General features: G+C 42.3%; 1 protein-coding gene across 1 annotated transcript in view; it reads right to left on the bottom strand.

The window, feature by feature from the left end:
* Positions 1 to 20,665, bottom strand: part of USP6NL (USP6 N-terminal like) — a 751,219-nt gene extending 730,554 nt beyond the window's left edge. The window contains exon 1 of the mRNA XM_069229194.1: positions 20,484 to 20,665. Within this exon, the coding sequence (XP_069085295.1) occupies positions 20,484 to 20,499 (16 nt within the window). The 5' untranslated portion in view covers positions 20,500 to 20,665. The remainder of the gene's footprint in view (positions 1 to 20,483) is intronic.
* Positions 20,666 to 22,596: the final 1,931 nt, after the last annotated feature.

Below are 22,596 nucleotides of genomic sequence, written 5' to 3'. Positions count from 1 at the left end.
AGTAGGTTTACAGACTGAAAGGCATTCCAGCCCTGGAACTATTACTTACTGCTTCGTCCAGCACCAGTATGTAGATCTGAGGAAAGGTGGAAAAATAAGGAAATTGCTACAGTAGGGATTGAAAATGCAAGTATTCAAGCCCTACCTGGTAGTAGCCCTGGCATAATCAGAGAGGCTATTATCAGAGCTCCTACATAATGAGATTGCTGCCATAATTTGTCACCGCACTACATAGGCACCAAAGGGGCAAGTAGATTTGTTTTAGAGAACAAGTAGATTTAAGAAGCAATCTGTCCCATGGACAAGAAGATATTTTAATAAATCCACACCCCTAAGGTCTTTAGCACACAGACAGCTAAACGCAATATGTAGGCGACACCTAAAACAATAGGAGAAAGGCCACATCAGTGATTTTTTTTATTTTTATTTGAAATGTTTAATGCAAGCCTGTGGCAGCCATGTTCAGATGTTATTTGTTTTATTTTTATGGCTATGTTTAGAATAAAAAATACAAAATATTTTACCATTGCACAGCATGCCAAGGCCAGGCCTATTGGCTTAGCCAATGCTTGTTTATGTCTTTTAACTTTTCCACCTGTCACTGTGAAACATGTGAACAGCAATGGGTTCGGTTTGCGCTACGTAAAACTACAAAATGAATAAACATATAAATAAAGCCTCCTATTTGTCTGATATACTCATACGCGTGGGTTCATTTTGAAGCATGCATATTCTTGTTATAAATTATACTTTATTTGTAGCTGAAAAGTTGTGTAAATGAAAATCGGAATTTTTCACTTCAGGGCCACTTTCTAGATTGGACTGCAACAACAGTAGAGAGCCTTTTCATACATCAGTCACTGAGGTTTCCCTAATCTGGACTTCTAACTAGACAGTTAACTTTGAAAGTGGTGGGATATACGTAAGAAAATAAGTATACCCAATATGTATGTGGTCATAAGTCTTACACTCAACAGGGGTTGAGCCTCACCCTTCCAAGAAAACACTGAATTGTTTTTCATCAATAAATATGGAAATTGGCTAAACAAAAAAAAAAAAAGCATGCAATACTGCTAAACAAATCTGGTTATACATCAACTGGTGATTTATTTTTTAAATATGAGCATAGCAACTTCCTTCACGTCATTTTTCCATCTTGCCTAGACCTGTGCTTCTATGAAAGGGACACGGTGGAAAACACAAAAGTAATACAAATATCACATTCATAGGAGAAAGACACCCGAGCAAGACAAATTCTATAGTGCTACAGTAATGCTTCTGGCCCATCACACATAAATTATAGTAAGAGACAGGTTCTAGCTACTGCCTGGGACAGCAGTAGTGATACCACAGAAAGTTTTAACAGTATAGATGTACCTCCACACAAATTAATAAATAGCAACTAAATTCAGCAATACTTTTTCAGACCTGAGCTTGAACTTTTCTTCAAAAGCCTGGGTGAAAACATCTTTCATAAATAGTCTCTTAATTCAAACATGAGCTTGCCAGGATCTGAAAATGCAGGCATTCCACGTTAAATACGTTTTTTTTTTTTTTTGCATAACCTCTCCCCCATAGAAAAATAGTACCTTGTCATTTTCACTGTGTACTCACATTGTCACTCATGATGCAATTGTGCCTTTCAGGTCCCTTAGCATCATCATGTACAAGAGCATTCATTTCTTTAACGCAGCCGTTCAACTATAGAGACATGAATCTTGGTGAGTATCTACATTGGCCTGCATGTGTCTTTCTTGCAAATTAATCAAATGGAGGAGTTACCACCTAGCTGCAAAGTCCTCTGCATTTCGTGGATTTTAATATTACCAACAGCTTAAAACAGACTTCTAAAATGTGGTGGATAAGTTAAGAAAAAGGGGCTTTCCATCAACAAAGTGCGAACCAGTATTTAATGCCACTGTAGAGCCCTTTTCCAAAAATGCTTAAGAAAACATAGTGGAATACCATTTCATGTACTATTATTCTGTTTCTTGACAGTGCAATATTCAAAATTTTAAATATTGAATGATGTAATCTTCAGAGATGATGAGATCCAACAGGTTCATATGAGTGCATAAGACTAAGAGACACGTAATCATTTTCATAAGAATATTACAACGGAAGCAATGCATTTTGCTTGTATATTTTCATACTATCTTTCTTTTTTTAAGTCTGTGTCTAAACATTTCTGCCACCATCCTTCTGTAGTTTTTCTCAATTCCTCCTCTGCTGTAATATCTCTCAGCAGTCTGTCTCTTCTATTCTACGCCTCAGCAGTTTTTCTCTCCTACACTTCTCTGCTGAACTTCCTCTCTTTTGTCCGTTGCTGGTCTTAACTCCCATACCCTTCTTTTCAGTAAACCTTCATCTCTATGTAGTGTCTTTCCTCTGTTGGGCCTCCTCCCTCGCTGCCCTGAGCTTTACTTTCTCATATGACATCATTCCTCTCTGCTGTTGATTCTACTGTGCTATCTTGTGCAAAGCAACCATCCAATACTGATCTGCTCTCCACGCTATTACCCATTTCCTGAAATTTCTCTCTGCCATTTCCCAATCTACTGTTGACCTTTCCCTCTGCAGTGTGTCTCCAAGCAGTTCGTTCTCAAGGCAATCTCTCTGTTCTTGTCTGCTAACTATCTGGAGTCTATCTCCTACCATGATTTCTCTTTAGGACATGTCTCTTTGTATCATCTCCGTTCCCATTTCTCACTGATGCTGCGCCCTGCTGTCTATTTGGTGGGCAGTGTGCCTCTCTGCAATGTTTTGCTACCTTCTCTATTTGCTGTCTTTGCCACGCCTCCGAAATCCTTTCTTTCTAAAGTTGCATTTTATGCCCTCTCCTGGCAGCACAGTATATAGCAGTGTACTGTTGTCCCGCAAGCTGTCCTTCAGCTATACAATCTCCTTTTACCTGTCTCCCTTTTGAGAGCAACCATTCTTCTTTGTATTCTTTGTCCTTTCCGCCTCTCTATAGCCTGCTACTGTTCCTAGGCTCTGATAATTTCTTCACATGCTTTAGCACATCAGCGAATAAAAATATATATTAACAAGCACATCAAGCAAAAGGGGCAATGCGTTTGTATGAAACCCAAAGGGGGGGCGCTTGAGGTAAAATATTTATATTACCTCAACATTTTGTTGAAGGGTGATAGTAGAATGCCTAGAAGTGACAGTAATCCGCCAGAGAGACGGATGATTGAGCTAAGAATATAAAAATCCTTCAATGCCGTCAACAACTTATGCCAGGCTGGAACTTACGGACTGTTCAAATGTGGGGCCCAGCAAGAAGGCCACACAGAGGCACTGGCAATGCGCCTCCTGGCAGCTACTTTGCTGCTGCGCCAGTGTGTTTCATACAGCACGGGCCCAGAGGCAAAGGAATTCCCTCATTTGCATGGGCCCACACCCTCATGTAAGTGCGCAGGTGTGCTCCAGAAAGATCCCTCCCGTAGTGAACCTAACTGCAGTATGGGATTCAGGACAGCTCCTTTCAAGTTTGAGATTATTTCACTGCTTCATTCCTTGACGTATCGAAAGCCTACTATAGCTGTACTAATTGCCCTATCAGAAGTCAGGATAGGGTCAAGCTTCCTTCACCCATATTCTCTGATGGCCTCTGATAGAGTTTGGGGAGAAGTGAAGTTACACCATTTGCTGAGTAGGGTCCTATCCCCCTGCACAGGGCATGTGTAAGCATGTCCATGGCATTGTAAACGTGTGAGAGGGATTACAATGAAAGGTGCCCCTCAGACATGCACAATCTATGGAGCACTGCAGATGCTCCTCCTCTGGGCTGCTGACATGAACACTGTGCAGTGTCTCCAGCTCAGGTGAAAGAAAACAAATAAACTGGCATATGATATCTGGGGCCCTATTGTACATACAGCATACATTCTCTGTTTGCGCCCTACTGCATATAATACGCTGTCCCCAGGGCAGTCGCAAACTCATGCCGCCGTGGGGGCAGCGCATTCATGTAAAAAAATGGAGCAGCTGCTTTGAAGGGTAAACGGCCTTAAGGCAGACTCCCGAACAACGAAGTCCTGGTTAACGAAAGCGGAACACCGCTTTCCTTAACCACGACTTCGTTATTTTGTGCCTTAACCACGCATGTGCTGAACAACGCACATGCGTGGTTAAGGCACAAACAAGGGAGTCGGCTGAGGAGGACGACGCAACGAGGCGACGATTCAGGTAAGTGGGGCGGGGGTGGGGGTTTAAGTTTTAGGGCCGGGGGTGGGAGTTTTAGGTTTAGGGCCAGGGTTGGGGGGGGGTCGGGGTATTTTCTGGTTTAGGGGCGGGGTGGGGGGGTCAGGTTTTAGGTTTAGGGCCGGGGGTGGTGGGGTCGGGGTATTTTCTGGGAATTAGGGGCGGGGGTTGGGGCTTTAGGTTTTAGGGGTGGGTTGGGGTCGGGTAATTTTAGGGGCGGGGAAGGGGGTTGGGGGGGGTTTAGGTTCAGGGGCAGGGTGGGGGGCTCGGAGTAGTTTTAGGGGTGGGGGTTGGGGTACTTTAGGTTTCAGGGATTGGGTGGGGGTTGTTTTAGGTTTTGGGGGTAGGGTGGGGGTCAGTTTTAGGGGTGGGGGTTGGGGTTTTAGGGGTGGGTTGGGGGGGGTCGGGTAATTTTAGGGGCAAGGGTGGGGGGTTGGTGTGGTTTTAGGGGGGGTCGTGGTAATTTTAGGGGTGGGGGTGGGGGGCCAAGGGGGACGCATGCAGGAACAATGGATGCCTATCACTAATGCCTTTACCAGGAATGCCTTTACAACGAAAAATCGTTGTTAAGGCATTCGTGGTAAAGGCATCAGTGGTAACAACGAGGTAGTTGTTCCGACCTCGTTGTTCTGGCATTCGTTGTTCCGGCAGGCGTCGTTCCGACATACAACCGCTTTGAAGCCACTCTGTGTTTCTCACTGGAGGCGGGAAACCGCCTGCACTTTGAAGGGGATTAGAGATCCCCTTGCATGCAGGTGCAGTGACGGACTGCACCCACCTGCAAGAGGTTGTCTGGGGGGTCCATGAGACCCACTTACCTCACTCTAGAGGGCTGCAAATAGGGGGCGCACTGACAATGCGCCTCCCGGCAGCTTCTTTGCCGCTGCGCCAGTGTGTATGATACAGCACGAGTCCAGAGGCAAAGGAATTCCCTTATTTGCATGGGTAGACACCCTTATGTAAATGACGGAACACCCTCTGATGATCGTGCTGGCGTTTTATGTGCACCAGCGCTATCTGTATTACAGGAGGGGACGCACACGTGTCTGTGGCCCCTTCCGTAATACCAAATTACCCCGGGAGGGCAAAACGGGCGCAAACACCTGTTGCGCCCCGGGGCACTTCTGTAATACGGCCCCTGGTCTGTTCACATTTCTGGAACACAAAGGGCAAACAGCAGCCTGTCCTCCTTTGTCAGTGTGTGCTGGAGGAGAAGTGCTCCACCACCTCCCCCCGGCATCACCCGCCCCTGCTGCTAGATCAGTGATGGTAAAATACTGGGCAAACTCTAGCATACTAGCGTCCCTGAATTTTATCTGTTGGGCGTATATGGCCGATATAGTGAGTAAAAACAACAAAACAGTATGCTGGTTTTTGGAGGGCCGGTGGAACATGTTTAATACAAATCACACAAATGTCCTTTGTTCTGCTTGCGAGAGCATGAGATACCTACAATTCTTCTGTGGCCTATGCTCTTATTTGTTAAAGCCACTGTGCTTTATCCAAGAGACTGCTACACTTCAGGCCTTCGTTGGCGCCTTCGGGAGCACATTTAAAGTTGTCAGCATTTGATGTATAAGACAAAACAGACAAAAATACAACTTCCTGCGCCTGGCAAAGCGCTGAACTATTAGAGCATTGTACAATATCAGACAAGGCTTCTGCCTTTGATGTGATCGCAGCTGCAGCCATTTCAGTCTTCTTGGATAAGGCGAAACGAAAGCAAGTAAACAAGTTGCAGGTGAGGCCTGTACACAAGTCCAAATGCTCGGAATCAATTAAAAGCCTCGACATGCCGAGCTGAACAACGAGACTGGCAGAACATCCAGTTACTCCGCAGGATTTCAACTCTTAGCCATGGCATGTCTGCAAGAGGCTCCTTCGCTGATGGGAGGTGACTTGGGGGAGGGGGAGGGAAATGTGGCAGAGGTGGGAAATAGCAGCAATTTACGATATGGTGAATTTTCCTGCCTGAGAAAGTGTGGCTTTTTCGTTTAAATAATTCATAGTCACAGTAATCAAGCTATGACAAGTTATGGAATCAATGCTAGTTTGCTCCTGTTGACAATTAGCTGGCCATTGTAATTTGAGGCTATTTTTTCTAAATATACGGAGTATTTCAGAGTTAGTTAAAAAAAAAGAAGTATACTAAATGTAAGGGTTTTTTAGAGAGCTGATAAAATCAGTACAAATATAGATGACCGTCTATGCATTTTAATGTAAAGTCTGTGTGTCATGCAACATCCCATACTAACAGGGTTTCGTTGGAAAGAGGAGAGAGAAAAGCAAATAGTAGCCCATTAATAATTAGATATACTAGCCGGAGATGGAGAAAGAAAATGGACATTCGTTTTTGACAACCACAAAGATAATTTGACATGTGTCGAGTTGAAACTGAGGAGGCAGACATAAATAAAAACAGAAATACATGATTAGGAAGCGTTTTTGTCATTTAAGATCACTATTGTGAAAAAAGTTGTTGTGCATAAACTAATCTACATCTTTCTCAGAAGATAACCATCAGGCAAACACTCATCAAAATTACTAACACTACAAAATTATAGTTTGCAAAAAATATACAACCTCTCTGAACAATGATTATCATACAGCAAAATTTCTACTCCAAAGGTTTACCACTGGGGGTAACCAACACCAAGGGCCGGATGTAGCAAAGGTTTTTACCCATTCTGTCTCTATGGAAAAAGGTGTTTGTACATATGGCCCCAAATCTCTTGCTTACTAACTTCATTGGGGCGAGTCCATGTAAAAAAATATACTAGTCTACATCCTACACAGTGTAAAAACAATCCACACTGGAATGCTTCCAACGAATTTTTTTTTTGGATAAACCGTTAATAGCCATTTATGTTGTTTTTAAAAAAATTCAACATGCATCACAACATAAACAACTATTAACGGTTTCATTGGACAGAGAAGACAGCACATGACGAAGAAGATGGGCAGCGAAGAAATAAGATAGAGATAATGACATGCTGCGAAGAAGACAGCAGTGAAGAAAGAAGATGGCATGTGGCAAAGAAGAAAGAAGACAGCAACGAAGAAAGAAGACAGCAGCAAAAAAAGAAAGAAGAAGGGCAGCGAATAAAGAAGACAGGAGATGGCTACAAAGAAAGCAGATGTAAGTGGAGAAAGAAAACAGAATGCAGAAAGAAACAAGCATTTGCAATGCAATGAGTTTGCTTGAGCTAGAGCAATTAGCATTGTAAATTCCTAACCGGACATTTCTTGCCACATAAATTGAAAATGAAAATAAAACAGTTTCACATAACTAACTGGACTTTTCTTGCCATATAAACTGAAAAGTAAAAGTTTCACATAAACAGAGCGGACGGCCATCATCAGTGCAAAGCAGACACACAAAAGGAAATAAAAGTTCACTCGTAGTGAAACCTATCGCCAAAAGTGCAATTATCCATGTAACAGGAAAAAATTCAATTATCCATATAACCGGCAAAAATGCAATTATCTATGTAACCGGCAAAAGTGCAACTAATTATGTAACAGAGTTGATGTCATGCAAAGCGCACGACTTCTGCCCACGAGATCGCGCTGCGAAAAAAGAGAAAAAGTAGTCCAGAAACCGGACGGAAAACATGCAGCCTCATATGTTTTCAGTACTTGGTTGCTGATCTCGAGGAGGGCTAAAAAACGGAAAAGGCATGACATATGCATGCCTTTCACTAATGAAAGCAAGCAGATTTTAAAAGGCAAGCCCGCGAACCAATGAAAGAGACTGACGTGACACGGGTGTGGTTTGAAGCCCAAAGAGAGATTACAACATGGGACGGAGCACTTTGCGCTCGCCCCTAAAAAGAAGTACCTTCCGTGTCATAGCCAGAGGAAGGACATTGGCCAGTGTCCGAAGGAGTACTCGGGCCAAAGGCAACACGATGGCATGAATGGCAAAGAAGACAGCAGAAAGTGAAGCAGAAAACGTGCAGAGGACGTGTTGGCCAATCAGGAGCATATAAATCAGAGCAATGCACGACCAAGCCAACGGTGAGTTCAGGCAAGTAAGGGGTGGTTTCTAAGTCCCGTTTAACGTGTTTTTTCCTTTAAATCAACAAAGATTTTGCAAGCACAACACACGAACGTGCAGGCGAAACCTAAAGAGAACATGTATTGCTCTTTTTGCCTTGTGAAAAGCATATGCTCAAATACAGCAAGCCTGTGTTGGTTATGGTGGCAATCAAATTGATCAAGGCAATACGTCTGATCTGTTTATTATGAAACGTTATGATAAAGGCAGCAGGCCTTACATTTTTATTGTGGAAAGAATATGTTAAAGTCAGTAGCCATTCAAGAGTAGATTATTATTACTATTCATTAAAGTCTGTAAGAAGGTATTTTGTAACATGAAATCGCACAGATTAGTGTAGTAGGCAAGGGGTTTAGTGCTTGTTGTCCTCTCGAACCAACACTGGTGACAAAAGATGTTCACTGTGATAATCCTTGTAAAACCATCTTGAGAAGAGAGTATTTTACTATGGCTGAAGCACTATGCCTTGTGGGAAAGCTTTTGCTCAATACAGTAGGCCTGAGTTCATTATCGGGACAGGCCAATCATTGCTTCACTTGGAAAAGTTATGACTAATGCAATAGGTCTGATCTGTTTATTATGAAAAGGTATGACAAAGGCAGTTGGCATCTTATTTTTTGTGACAAGCATTTGCTAAAACTAACAGGCTTTTAATGATGAACTGTTATCACACTTTGCAGGTATTTGTTACATGAATGTTGCAGAATAATGTAGACAAACGTTTTGGTCTTAGTCACCCCACTGACAAAGTCTGAGCTTTCACTGTGATTATCTGTATTAGGAACATTTGAGATGGCTTGTATATTGTTTTGCCACCTGCAGTTTATTACATATTTCTTAATGGATATCTGATTGCATGCCAACTTATGTGCACTTCTACAGGCCTTTGTTGGTTATGGTGCCAAACCAATGGTAAACAGTATAGGACAAATGGTGAAAATATGTTAACAACAATAGCCTTGTAAGGGTGAATTCTTATGACACTGTGCTGAAGCATGGAGGCAGGCATTCTGTTACATGTAATCTCACAGTCTACCACAGTAGGCAAGGAGTTTCGCCTTGGAGTTTATGAGGGGGATTAGGAGGTAGGTGATGCATCAATCCAGAGTCCTACTTAGTTTCAGCAGCACCACTATAGTTGCAAGGTCTAATGCCAGAGGCAATTGACCCCTGGAGACCGATTACAGAGGAGGTAAGATAACTGGGTGCAATTCGCGGTAGTATTCAGTTCTTACAGCCCGAAACACACCTGGCCCGGGGGTCTTACCAGGATTAAAGTCAGTTCACCGATCAACGGGTATTGACCCTTTCAAGAAAGGCATTTACCTGCGGCAGAGAGAGAACCATAATACTCTGCGAAGGAAAAAGCCATCTTGGGCACCGTTGTTAACTTTGATCTGGACTGATCAATAATTATAGGAACCACTCTGGATTCCATGTCTTTGGTGGCCAACCCATAGAGGAGTTTGTTAGACTTATCCTATCACTCATATGTTCGTCTGGTAGAGGCCTCCCAGCATCAATGGGCCTCCTCCAAGCAATGCTCACACAAGGGGGTCCTATCCACGGCCAATTACCGGCTCACATGCTCAATGTGATGATCTTGGTTACTACATTTCAATTTTAGAATGGCTGTCTCGATGTCTGTGATCTGAAAGTCCTTCTCTCAGGACTTGCCTCCAAGACCAGGTAATTCAACTTGTGGTGGATTTGCAAGCCACTCTGGCAATTCCTCTGTCCTTCGATTGGTCTCTAAGAACGGCTGTAATTCATTGAACAGCAATGGGGGGGGGGAACGGGACGTCGGTTAGGAATCAACCATTAAGGCGCCACATTAGTCTCTCACCTGTCTCCCTGTCACTAAATTAAATTGTGACTGCTTAAATCCATCAATGACTCAAGAGGCACTTTCTTCTAGCAGCCAAACCTACTGGCATTACGAACACTTGTATTATTTATTTATTTTGCAAACAGGCACAATACACAAAGTGTAAAAATACCGAAAAATGTTACAAAAGTAAAAATGTAGCATGCATGTACATGCAAAAAAAAAATACTCGGAAATAAGAATTGAAATATCAAAAAGGATGACCCATTACAAAAGTAATTAAAAAATAAATACATAATAGCAGAGACTGGCCTACCATACCTGACACTCCAATGGACTGCTTTCTTGGTGGATGACATGTGCAAGAGTGAAATGCCATCACTCGCCATGAAGAGAGTCAGTGGCTGTAGTGTGGTGACCCACTGCCTAATTCTGAAGTCTGTGACCAACGGAAACAAAATGGCAGTGACAGCTAAGAGATTAATGGATGAAAAAGGCTGTGTGTTTAAAAAAATAAATCGTGAGTGGCGCAACAACTAAAGCTCTCTCTGGGCCACACATAACACAACAAAAACATTGCAGGACGGTTCAGTGAACAGAAAAGCTTGGCGAGTCAGGCCTGGTGCTACAGAGCGAGACAGGAGTGCGTGGAAAGACCACAAAATGTACCTTCATGAGCCCCAACCTGCTTCTTATCTGTATACTTGTTTATTGGCAGTTCATTTTATGCCATGCTGCGAAGTGAGAAGCTGCCACTGGCTGTTATCACACCTCCTTACACTTCGATACATGAGCACTTGTTACTGAAACAAAAGTTACAAGCTTTTCGCTCCATTCCCAATTCAACAAAAGGGCAGACATTTTTTATCAAGCTCACCCAGAAAGCAAAACATTTTCTATGGCAATGGCTGTACTTTTTGCTTTGGTTGCACTGTTACAAAAAAGCGAAAACTAAAATGAACCCAAATGTAGTATTTAGCCCCAGGCAGCAGGTTTAGATTTGCTATAAATCCTATCAGGTCTACAGAATGCATGCAACATGTTTGTGCATATATACAGGCGTTCACCCTGGTGGGCCAACTGTAGAGTACTATGTGTAATCTGTCTTGAAAGTGAGCTTGAATCCAAGTGGGAGATGCCCCAGTCCTTCATCCTTCACAACTAGAAACAGGGAGAATAAATAGTGTAGCATAATTTAAAAAGGGCAAGGAACGGTTGCATGGTAACTAACACAGTAAGCTGGAGGACAACATGGACAAAGCATTCATATTGCATATCTGGTATGCTGGGGTGTGGAATTAATAAAATATCTACTTGTCCATTGGGCAATAGTTCCAAGGGTGAGATGTCCTTTTAAGTCTGTGCAGACCTACTACTTTGCATGTTTTAAGGGTTGCCAACAGCCCTTCTCTAATAATGTGCAATACCAAGAAAGGTTGAAAATGTACTCCTGCTAAGGGTCAGAAGTAAAACCTCTTCCTGGGTTGGGGAAAGTGAGCATATAAATGCTCAACAGATTTTCACAGGAGCAAATCTACACATGCAAATTTGCTTGTGCTAAAATACAGTTCACAAATATTTTTAGCAGTATGATTTCCTGGTCTACTTCTGTGCATTCTTGAAAATTCATGAAATATGTAAAGCTACACTAATGCAAAGACATATACCACAGGCGCACTTTTGTGACTTTCTTTAAGAATAGGTCCCTATCTGGGTCTGGCATTAATCAAGACCTTTTGTTTTAATTAAAATTCCATCTCTCTCTCTCTCTCTCTATCCATCTATTTTTTACTGTGAAGTATCACAATCTGTTCTTTCACAAGGAGCATATCAGCACGCACAATAGTTTTGTTCATTGCCATTTTGACAAACATGGTGAACAGACCTGTTGTGATCCAATCTTGTTTAGTTCCTAACCAACCTTTTGCGTTTGGTTGGTTAGTAAATACGTGATCTTCAAGTTACTGGAATTCTCCATTGTTAGATATCTGGACTGAATAATATGCTACAATGTTCTTTATCTCAAAGGAAATAAATAGGTCAGTACCGTGTACAGCTTCCAGAAGTTATTTTACGGAACGCCACCATCCGTCTGATGAGCACCATCAGCACCACCTTAGCACTAATAAGTCACATTTGTCCTTACAAAGTTTTAATTCAAACCCTTTCATTAGTGAAGAGACAGCTGCAGTTACATTTCTCCTGTCGAGGGACTTTTTAATTAATGGTTGCGGATTTACATAAACTTATATCACTATTTATTCCGCTGGACGCTAGTCATTGTTTTTAATCAACACTATCCTTCTAGAACACAAGTACAATATTTTTCTGATCTAAAAACGACTAGACGTATGTCTGGTGCTCTTAAGACTGCAAGCGATTGATTCTATAAGAGGCAATGTATAGATGTGGTGGTGCCTGCTCTGTAACCCTTCGCTGAAAGGTTTCTTTGCCAGAAAGAAGCAATCGAGCCAGCTCTCTGCGCCAAATGACAGAAAGTATTACTTGAGTACAAATAATATTCACATTCTTCCAGATCGCTCTGCGTTGCTGCTACACTGCAATGGAAGGCACGGAAATCCCCTAGGTTACAACACAAAAGAAGGAAATTAAACACACACGACGAAGAAGAAATGGTTTCACAATGTATGTATCTGAAACACGGAATGAGAGGGAAATCAAGCACGTCCCCAAAAATGGACACTGCGTGAATTCCGGTTTCAGACTGTCACCACCTCGCCATGTCTGCAAGAGTGTTACCAACTCAAGAAAGCACAAGACTCCTGAATCCTTCTAGAATACGTAGCAGAGCATTTGGAAGGTTTCTTTGAGAACTTGGAACGGCCTCGTGTACACGGATGAGCGCTGTAAAGCACCAATTCTGTGACTGGCAGAGTAGGATTAGGGACCTTAAAGTACTGCAGTTAAATAATTGTACCATTCAACTCCTGAAGCAAGACTGACTGCTACATATAGGATTCTAAAGGCTATCCGGGATATTGTGGGGCATTTTAGGAGTCCCAGGGCAAGCAGGTGTTACTGGACCCCAGTTATTACATCCTCTGATGTTCTGGGGCTTACCTTACCGTTTGTTCCAAAACTGAACACCAATGCTCAATATCACACATAAAATGCAGGAAGCAAAAATGTACACAATTATTTAAGGAAAGTTAGACAGTCCGTCCGTACCAATTTTGGATTGCTCCTGGATCACTATACAATCATTGGGGCTCGTCTATCTCTCCCAAGAGTGATAGCTACGACAAGAGCAATACTGCTCGGTCTGCTGTCTCTATGCCACTGAAGTAGCTGCTCCCACACGTTGTAGCACGTTGTACTTTTTAGGGTCGAGTCTGCGTTGCATGCGCTCGCGCATGCGTTTAGCAGGGAGACTCTTTTGTATTTAGAAAAGGGCTCGGAGCCCTGTCAACTTCACGTCAGTGTTTTTTATTGGTTGGTGGCCTTCCCTAATAAAATCTGCTTGCTTTCATTAGTCGAAGGCACGCATATGTCATGCCTTTTCCGGTGGCTAGCCCTCCTCCAGCGCAGCGACCAAGTACAGAAAACATGCGAGGCTCGCTGTTTTCCATCGGGCTCGTGGACTTTTTTTTCTCTAATTTACGAGCCCGCTCTCGCTTGGCAGAAGTCGAGCGCTTTACATACTTGATTTCACTTTTTCGGGTTATGTACATAAATGCACTTTTGCCCGATAGGTGAAAAGTCGGGTTAGGAGTTTACAACGCGATCAGCTCTAACATGAGCAAACGCGAGACCCGATGCATTGTAAATGCTTGTTTTGCTTGTTAAGTCTTGGAGCAAGGGCATATTCCTCTTCACATTGCTGCCATCGGTGGGGCATACCATATGTACATATGGAGGTTACACTTCCAATGGCTTTAACGATGTCCACAGATCATGCAACTGTGCGCCAGCACTTGCCTCCAGTTAAAAAGAGGAGAAGCAGCAACGGCACAGGTAGGCAGAGGCTGAACTTACATGCCATGGAAGGAGAAACCTTCTTCTCTGGATCTTCCTTGGGACTAAGCCTCACGTCCACCACTCAAAAATGAAGAGCCCACCCCAGGTAGCAGCAGTGATCCTGCTGGGGATTTCTAGTATAACCACCAACTATATTTACAGATTTCTTCTGTTCCAAGCCGGCACAACACACTTCTCTTCCCTGGGATGAAACCCAACAGTGGTTGCAATTTTTCCTTAGCGCTACTCCATAATAGGCACTCCATCTTGTCTGTCTTTCATAGGCTCTTTGAACTCCCATCTTTAACTCTTCGCAGACTTCTCTGGGGGAATCCAGGTGCCTATTGCAAGCACTGATTCGGGGAGCAAGTTGCCTCGCTCTGGGCACATGCAGCAAGGGTACCAGAGTTACAAGGACTAACAGTGCGGATGCTTCCTAGGACTGCATTGGGGAGACATACAGTTCCTCTTGAACCGTTCCTTGATAGCCTTCTTTTCTAAGCATCCTTTCCTTAGTATAGAGACAAATACTTACATGCAATTTGTAGGTGGAGATTCTGGATTTCATAGGCCCAGTCCTAGGACTGGTTTCAGATGGTTCCTGTATTTCTGATTGTTCCACCAAGACTGGTCAAGCCACAGTCTTGGTCATCCCGTAAGAGCAGCCCCTACCTCATGATCTGTTGGGGTAAAAACTCCTGGGAGAAATGGAGCAGGAGGGGCATGGATTCTCCCTATGTCTTAGAAGGGGCCTATGCCGCCTATCTTCTTCACCCTGGTTCCCCAAGGGCTCTCTAGAATGCTTTAGCTTAACAGTGAAAAAACAAACAAACAATCACACACACACTCCTACCTTGCTCCAAGTACACATGCATACACAATTCTCCCTCTGCAGACAACAGGTAAAAACAGCCTGTCCTGCAGGTGTAAACAGTCACCGTTACCATTGTCAGCATTGTACAGTCCAGTGAGCTGACCACAGTTATGCTCAGAAAAGGAGGACTTTAAAGGGCACCCTTCCAGACCAGACAGACTTGCTCTAGTTCTCAAGTTCCACGCAGGCCCTCACCTTATGTGCATGACTGTTGTGTGCAGATGCCGAAAACAAAAATCAAAATTGCCAAAGCTGTTCTTTCCATTTGTGCCTCGAGTCAGGGTTTGGTCATAAAGGAGATGTTTTGGTTTCTTACACTTCCTCTATCTCCTGGCATTAGTCATTCTCCTCAGTGTCAGAAAAAAATAAGGGTGTATCAGTGGTTTTATCTTTTAACAAATCCATGGTGTTTATAGCTGCAAATCCAACTGACCAGCAGTGGATCAACCGATTTAGAATGTACCCACAGGGAAATATTTGAGAAGTAAGGGAGTTTGCAAGGAAGATTAGATCATAATGGTTAAGAGGACAAATAAATACGTAATACGCAAACAAATATTTATTTAATCTTTGAACATCTGCGGTTGAAAATAGGTTGAGCCAGTCTTACACTATTTGGTTCATGGCCTAGATTTGGAGTCAGCAAACTTTATACACAGAAAAAGAGAATTTAAATATATAGATTGTTATTGCGTGTCCCAAAACGTGAATGGATATGGCAAACCTAAGTTTGCAGTGTATTATCATAGTGAACTCAAGATTAACAAATGCATGAAGTCCTTGGCCTTGTTGCACAAATATATGCATTTAAAAATAGGAAGTCACTCCCAAAATGTCAAAGGCAGTGAGTGATACGATGCCCAGATTGAAATCTACAGACTTCCTGATCGAGGTTTCGGACTCGCAACATTTTCAATCATTAAACAATGTAATTGGTTAATATTATAAACATCTTCGTGTTAAAACTGAGCAGGTTTCATAGAAAAAAATCCCTGTCTTCGTGTGCTGAGATTATTCTGTCTTGAAGAGTAGAGACAGAATTTTGTTTTTGCATATTTTCAAAAAAACATGAATTCATCTGGTGACAATTTTGACAAGCACCAGGACAGTAGACTGTACGAATTCCTTAGACCTCTGTACCACAAGCACAAAAACATGGAGGTGTCACATCTGATCAATGAGCGATCTGAAAGGAACCAGTAATATTCGAATTTTGAACCCATACATGAAACAAGAAAAACTAAACACTCGCAAATTGATTCACAAACTTTTCGAGAGAAAATCCTGAGGCAGAGATGTTATGGTCACTGTTTAGGATGTGTATAATGTCAGTACATGAGAAAGCCAAGCACCAAAAGATGTAACACAGAAAAGTAGCATTGAGTAAAGGCAAATTAGGCTACCACAAGCCAAGATCTGTAAGGTAAAGTTTCAGCAAACCTCCATGAAACAAATCCTAAAGATAAAACGGCAGGAAATTGATCCAGCCACAAAAAAGAGTGGCTCCATTACTCAGAATTGCAAAGAATTTAGAAGATGATCACAACAAGGAGTTTCATTCCTAATATGGCTCTTTGTTCCACGTATTAACTAACAGCTGTTAACCAGTTAAGTTGTTGCAAAAATAGGACAGAAAATATATATATTTATATATATGCATGCTAAAAAGCAAAAAAAACACACAAGGAAAAAAGATTCTTTTTTAAAGCACCTGCTCTGGCAAAAAAAAAGAAAAAATAGAACGTCTTCCTTCTCAATAAACTCTTTTTTTTTTTTAATCTACCAAATCTTTAAAACGAGTGATGTAAAAAGCTGTAGAATCATGGATACTAAGTTCATCCCAGAGCCTCAACAGTAGGTCTTATGGACAACTCCTACTATACAGAACCGAACACAATGTGTTAGGGTTGGCAACCTGGTGGGTTGGGCACAAGCACTGGAAGAGGTCAGTCCCTGTTCCCACTGGCTTCCTACCACCAACTTCTACACAAGGATGAAGGTCATGCCCAGTGGGGTTGGATACAAGGAATGTTAAGTGTATATAAAAAATAAAAAAATAAAAATCACCCAAAAAACATTAAGGGCACATTATGGTTTCTTATGCTCATAACAGGTGTTAAAAAAAACGGATGAAATTTCAGCCTCCCAAAAAATAGTTAAACAAAGGGTTGGTTACAAAACAAAACCAAGAAAACCTTGAAACTGACCATAAACGATAACTTGTGCCCCTGCCCTGCTCATGGCATTACTGGCGACATCTCAAAGACATCACTGATGGCATTACTGCAGAAGACTCAAAGAACATCATTAATGAAGTAAGTGAAGAGATCACATAAACACTACCAATGACATCATGGATGACATTACAGCTGTCTACACTACATCAATCCATTCATGACCATTTTCATTTTTGAAGGTGTGATTTGACAGCTTTTATCCTCTCACGTCACAAACTAATAAAACCATTTGGGCAAACTATGCCGTTGGCTTACACACAATATGGTCTACATTGATGGCATATGTTTTTTCGACTTTAGACAACACCATTCCCTTCAAGTGCTAAGATCACAACTTTTATGACTGTCTTGCACAGATTAAAAGACACTTAGCACCAAGTCAACATAAACGTATGATATAACAATCCTCTCTCTGCTCCCACAAGGTCACTCTAACCCACACTACATGTGTATTTTGAGAATTCCTAGTCAATGCTGTCATTGTGTGATTACTGTGAGCTTGGTTTACGTCTACCATAAAACTCCAATACACAGGTTAAGTGATGAAAACTAAAGGACCTATTTAACTAACCAAATTATATATAAAATCTTTTGTCAAGAACAGTCTACTAGGTGCAAAAACATGAATTCTGAAAGCACGGATTCAAAATCATCCTCATAATTGAGTATAAAGACTTAAAAGAATCATTAACTGCGATTATCTGTATGAAAAAAGAGAAGAGATGTGTGTCAGAAATGTTTAGAAGAAATTAGAAGCGGCAATTTTGCAGGCTCAATAATGTGTTGGTAGAATGAAAAGGGAATACACAATATGTGAGCAATGTGGCGGTCCAAAAAAGCTATCAATTACAATGATCATACCTTCTTTCCAAGAAAGAGTTTCAAAATCCAACAGATCTGTTAAACAAAAAAAACAATGGCAGACTTTGACACATGATGACTTATTTTTTAAGCAGGAATCACGTGGTGTTGTATACACAAAAAAGAAGACCGTCTAACAAATCCTAATTAATGCAAACATTCTAAGGCAACTACACAGAACATTCTGATGACAAACTAAAGGAACTCTTCTTTGTTCACATTAGGTTCCTTGCAATAATGAAATAACAGGTGAAGTTACACATTTAAAAACAGGAACACAGACCAAATACATCACTTTGCTAAATGTGACACAAGAACATCATGTAGTTATTAAAATGTCCATGTGGAATTTTATATATAGAGCAAATGTTAACAACTATGAAACTAAGCCTTTCAAAATGTAAATCAGACATATGCAAAAATAACAAACTTATGAGTGGGAAGGTAGTTTTTGTGAAAAGAAATCAACTTAAACAAATCAAATTTCATATTTGTGAAATAGCTGACCAAAACCCAACAGGAATTGACAATACTAAAAAGACTATTCAGGCTAGATAAATAGTGAAATCAGTTACTGAAAAGCTACCAACCGGATGGAAAAAAAATAAAAAAAATTATTTTCTTGCTATTTGTGGGGCTCTTCAACCAATGCTTTAATTGAGAACACTGAGTTGGCATTAATATTAAAGAACTTTGTAAGATTCCAAATAGCCATTTGTTATGCCCTTCAAAAATCATGCAGCGATGCTGTACCCGATTAGTAAATCGCAAAATGTGTTTAACACATTCAAAAAAGCCATTTAGCAGTCACAACTCTGACTTAGCAAATTGTACAGTTTACAACCACTAACTGCCTTTATACATCTGCCCTTTATGTTTATAGCACTTATTACAAAACATGGGCATAGTCTACGTAGAAGGCGGGTGCCCAGCTCAATATAACATTATTTCTATTAAGTGGCCTATGCATTTGGCGCTGCAGCGTAACATAAGGTGCTCTTAACACTTTGGCCTGTTCCTTATGAAATATATACTATGTGCAATTGAGGCACCGGCGCTACAACATATAATCTATATACTGGAAGAAATAAAAACTTTGGCCTTCCTGCAAGACAGTAATGTCAAAATGTCACAAGGATTCCAACCAGGTAAATCGTCAATTTAGGGTAAGGTCCACTGTAAAACTACTACATTAAATCTAGACGTGCGTGCATCATGATGACAATTATGATTTCAAATTCAGTAAAATGAAAATAATAGGAAAAAGTAAGTAAGACCATCAATATAACCAGCTTCTACAGAAAGGTTTCACTGACAGGGCAATCACCTACCAACGCACCCTGCTTCTCCAGAAAATCTCCACAGGCTAATGCAGAACGTTTATCCAGAAAATCTCCCCCATAGAAACAACCCCTCAACACCATATCGAAATATCTAGTTTATCCAGAAAATCCCCTCTCACGGGGCTATCAAAGCACCCCACTTGATCCTCTTCCTCTAAAGCACTCCACTAGATTCCAATAATACAGGTTGTGAAACTGTGTTTGGAGGCAGGCTACTGAATGAACACACAATTGCGGCTCTGGAAGAAGTATGCAGCCCAGTTTGGTATGGCTTTGGGACGTGCATTCATACTGTGATACTTTGGATCGAGAGGGCCCCGGCATCGTGCACAACGCTACAGTAATGCAGTGTCGAGTAGAGTTGTTCTTTAGTTGGGGGCTGCACAGTAAATTGCTGTGGTATAAAGTGCCATGTGCGTGCTCATAAATGTAGAGTGGACAGCTTTGGTTAAGGAGTAGAACAGATCCTGTTCGTTGTGCTGTGTAGTGAATGTGTCCAGCATAACTAGCTGTGCTCGTACTCCACGGTGTACAGCCAACCAGTATTAATGCTAAAGCGCTGCCTCTGATCGCAGTGCGTTAAGTTCAATAAGTGCCATTTATTCGGCGTTGTAAAGTGGAACAAAATCACATAAAGTGCTGCCCAACTACTCCGTACTGATCCCTATGTCGATGTAGTTGCACTTGATACTGAACAATTAAAGGATGTTAACTTGCTGCACATCGCAAGACTATCAGTGTAGACAGTGCTGTAAACGTTATGTAACGTTTAATATATGTCGTTCACTACTAGCACCGTACGCGGCCGTGCACAGAGGACAGCATGAGTTATACAGATGGCTGACTATCTTTGTGCTGTACAGAGCAGAGTTACTTGATCTAAAGTGCAGTCCAAGTAGTACACCGCACTATACACAGCAGAGTGCAGTGAAGCGCTGTAATTTATAAAGTGCTGCCCGGGTACTCTACTTTGTATTGATGTTCTCGCGTCATCATCTGCATAGTTCAGCGCGGTCCATGCACGCAGCATTGTGTAACTAAGCAGAGACTCCTAGCTCTTTTGATTTACACAGGGCACAGTCCCGGTACTCACTCATGGCTGCTTCCATTCCGGCTCTTGGCCCACCCGCTTAAGTCCCAGGTATCAGGGCCCCTCCTGGGCCCCTGGCGCCGCCCCTGACCATAGGACCCAGCAGCACATCCCCACCGCTGCCACCCTCGGTGTTCCGGATCCGGGCCCAGGACTTAACTGCCCCGCACACTTCCGCGTCAAGAGCCACGCCCACCTCCAGAATGCTGGCCTACAACCACACCTACCTGCACTTAAAGTCACGCCCACTCCTCCCCAAACCCACCATTCACAGTTTGGTGACACGCCCATCTAATTCAGATGCACGCCAATCAAATTGAGATCAGTCCCTACCTGGATACAACAGCGGCTACATTTTTTTTCCGATCGTAACCACCCTACCTGCTTTGATTGCAATGCCACGCCCACTTCCTCCCCTCCCCTGAAAACGCCCATCCCAGCTTACATTCTACGCGACGCCCGCCCACGGGTCCTCCTGTTCGAGCCAACCTTTCTGAGCCCAAGATCAACAACCAATCGATACCTGCGGAGGCCACGCCCATATTTACATTTCCAAGGTTGCGACAGCTTCTCTCTTCTTCCTATCCCAGCGCCAGATTCTTGAACAGTATTTGGTTATGTTTGTTGTTGCGGCGGCGCATTCAGAGGAGCAGCCTCTCTGGGATTGCACCGGGACCCTAAATCGCAGCGCTTCAACCACGTTTCAGAATGTTTTGAGAATTTGTTAATTTTTCATCTGAAAATTGCAGGATGGTGTCAAAATAGCAAATAAGCCTCTTTTATGGGGAACGCAGCGCACTCTATGACTGGGGTTCGTACTGTGAATTAACTGTCCAAGTTTCCAAGAAACCAGTGTTTCTCCATCGAAGACAAAAACCCTCGAGGCCGGGGAGAAGGGGGCGGGGGTTACGGAGAGTGATCGTATCAGAAAGCTGTGCGCGCCTCGAAGCTGTCTAATAATACGCAGACGCGGCGGCCATCTTTTCAAGAATACGTTTTGCTTTGGTTACCGCGGGAAGCGTCTAAGAATGTTCTTTCAGCGTGCAACTGTAAACTTTTACACGTGTACAAACAAATGCGGTGCAATTCAACCAGTTCAAATGTCTTAGTGCCATGCGCGAGTAGCTCACCAAGAGCAGGTCTTTGCTTTGCACTCTGGGATTTGCAGTCTTGTTCCTAACATAAAATGTAAAATTTTCTAGCTATTGTGAAGGAAACTTTCAATTCTATTAAGGACACGGAGGCGAGGATTATGCAGTCCTTTCGTCACTTTATTCGCAACAGCAGGTTCAAAGTTCAAAGATCGGAAAAAAAATAAACTTCAAGCCCCATGATGCCCAAGTAACCATAACAACCCAGAGCCAATTCAATGTCCATAACGAGGAGTATATATATATAACTGATGGGCACAGTCCTTCCTCTTCTTCACCGAAGAAAGTTAAGGAACTCGCGACTTCATTCTCCTTTGGAATCACCTCCCACAAAATAAGGAAAAGATCAGACACCGGAACAGACATGCGTCAAAAGCAATGCACCTGCTAGAATAGCCAACATGTTAATGAACAGAATAAGAACATTAGAAGCAAAATAAAGAACAAGATCATCACGAAATTGAGACGTCATTATTATTCATAAAACCAATAACCTTCGCAGATAAGAAAAAATACCACTGACCTGTAAGAAAAAGGTCTCCCACAAATAGTATATAACTTAACTCGGAAGGGAAATACTGCTATAGTGTGAGGGAGGGATAATCCTCACCTCCGTTTCCTTAATAGAATTGAAAGTTTCCTTCACGATAGCTAGGAAATTTTACATTCTATATCAGGACCGGAGGCGAGGATTATGCAAGTTCAAAGTTTACCACTAAAGATGCAGCTTCATGGAGAGGTTTAAATTAGAATTTCTTAAAAACCGACTCCTAGGACCAATCTGCTGAATTCATGATATCTTCCAATCTCCCACCGACCAGAATGGCCTTGAAAGCCATCACACCTCTAGTGGAATGAGCTCCAAAACGCCAAATGTCAATCCCAGATTCTGACATGACCCAGCGAACCCACCTAGCAATGGTAGGGGAAGACACAGCCTTAAACGGCTTCTTGATAGTAATCAA

This window comes from Pleurodeles waltl, chromosome 4_1 (assembly GCF_031143425.1).
Source record: "Pleurodeles waltl isolate 20211129_DDA chromosome 4_1, aPleWal1.hap1.20221129, whole genome shotgun sequence".
Classification (NCBI taxonomy): domain Eukaryota; kingdom Metazoa; phylum Chordata; class Amphibia; order Caudata; family Salamandridae; genus Pleurodeles; species Pleurodeles waltl.
Note: the sequence above shows the minus strand (reverse complement) of the source record. Positions and strands in the feature narration are given on the sequence as shown.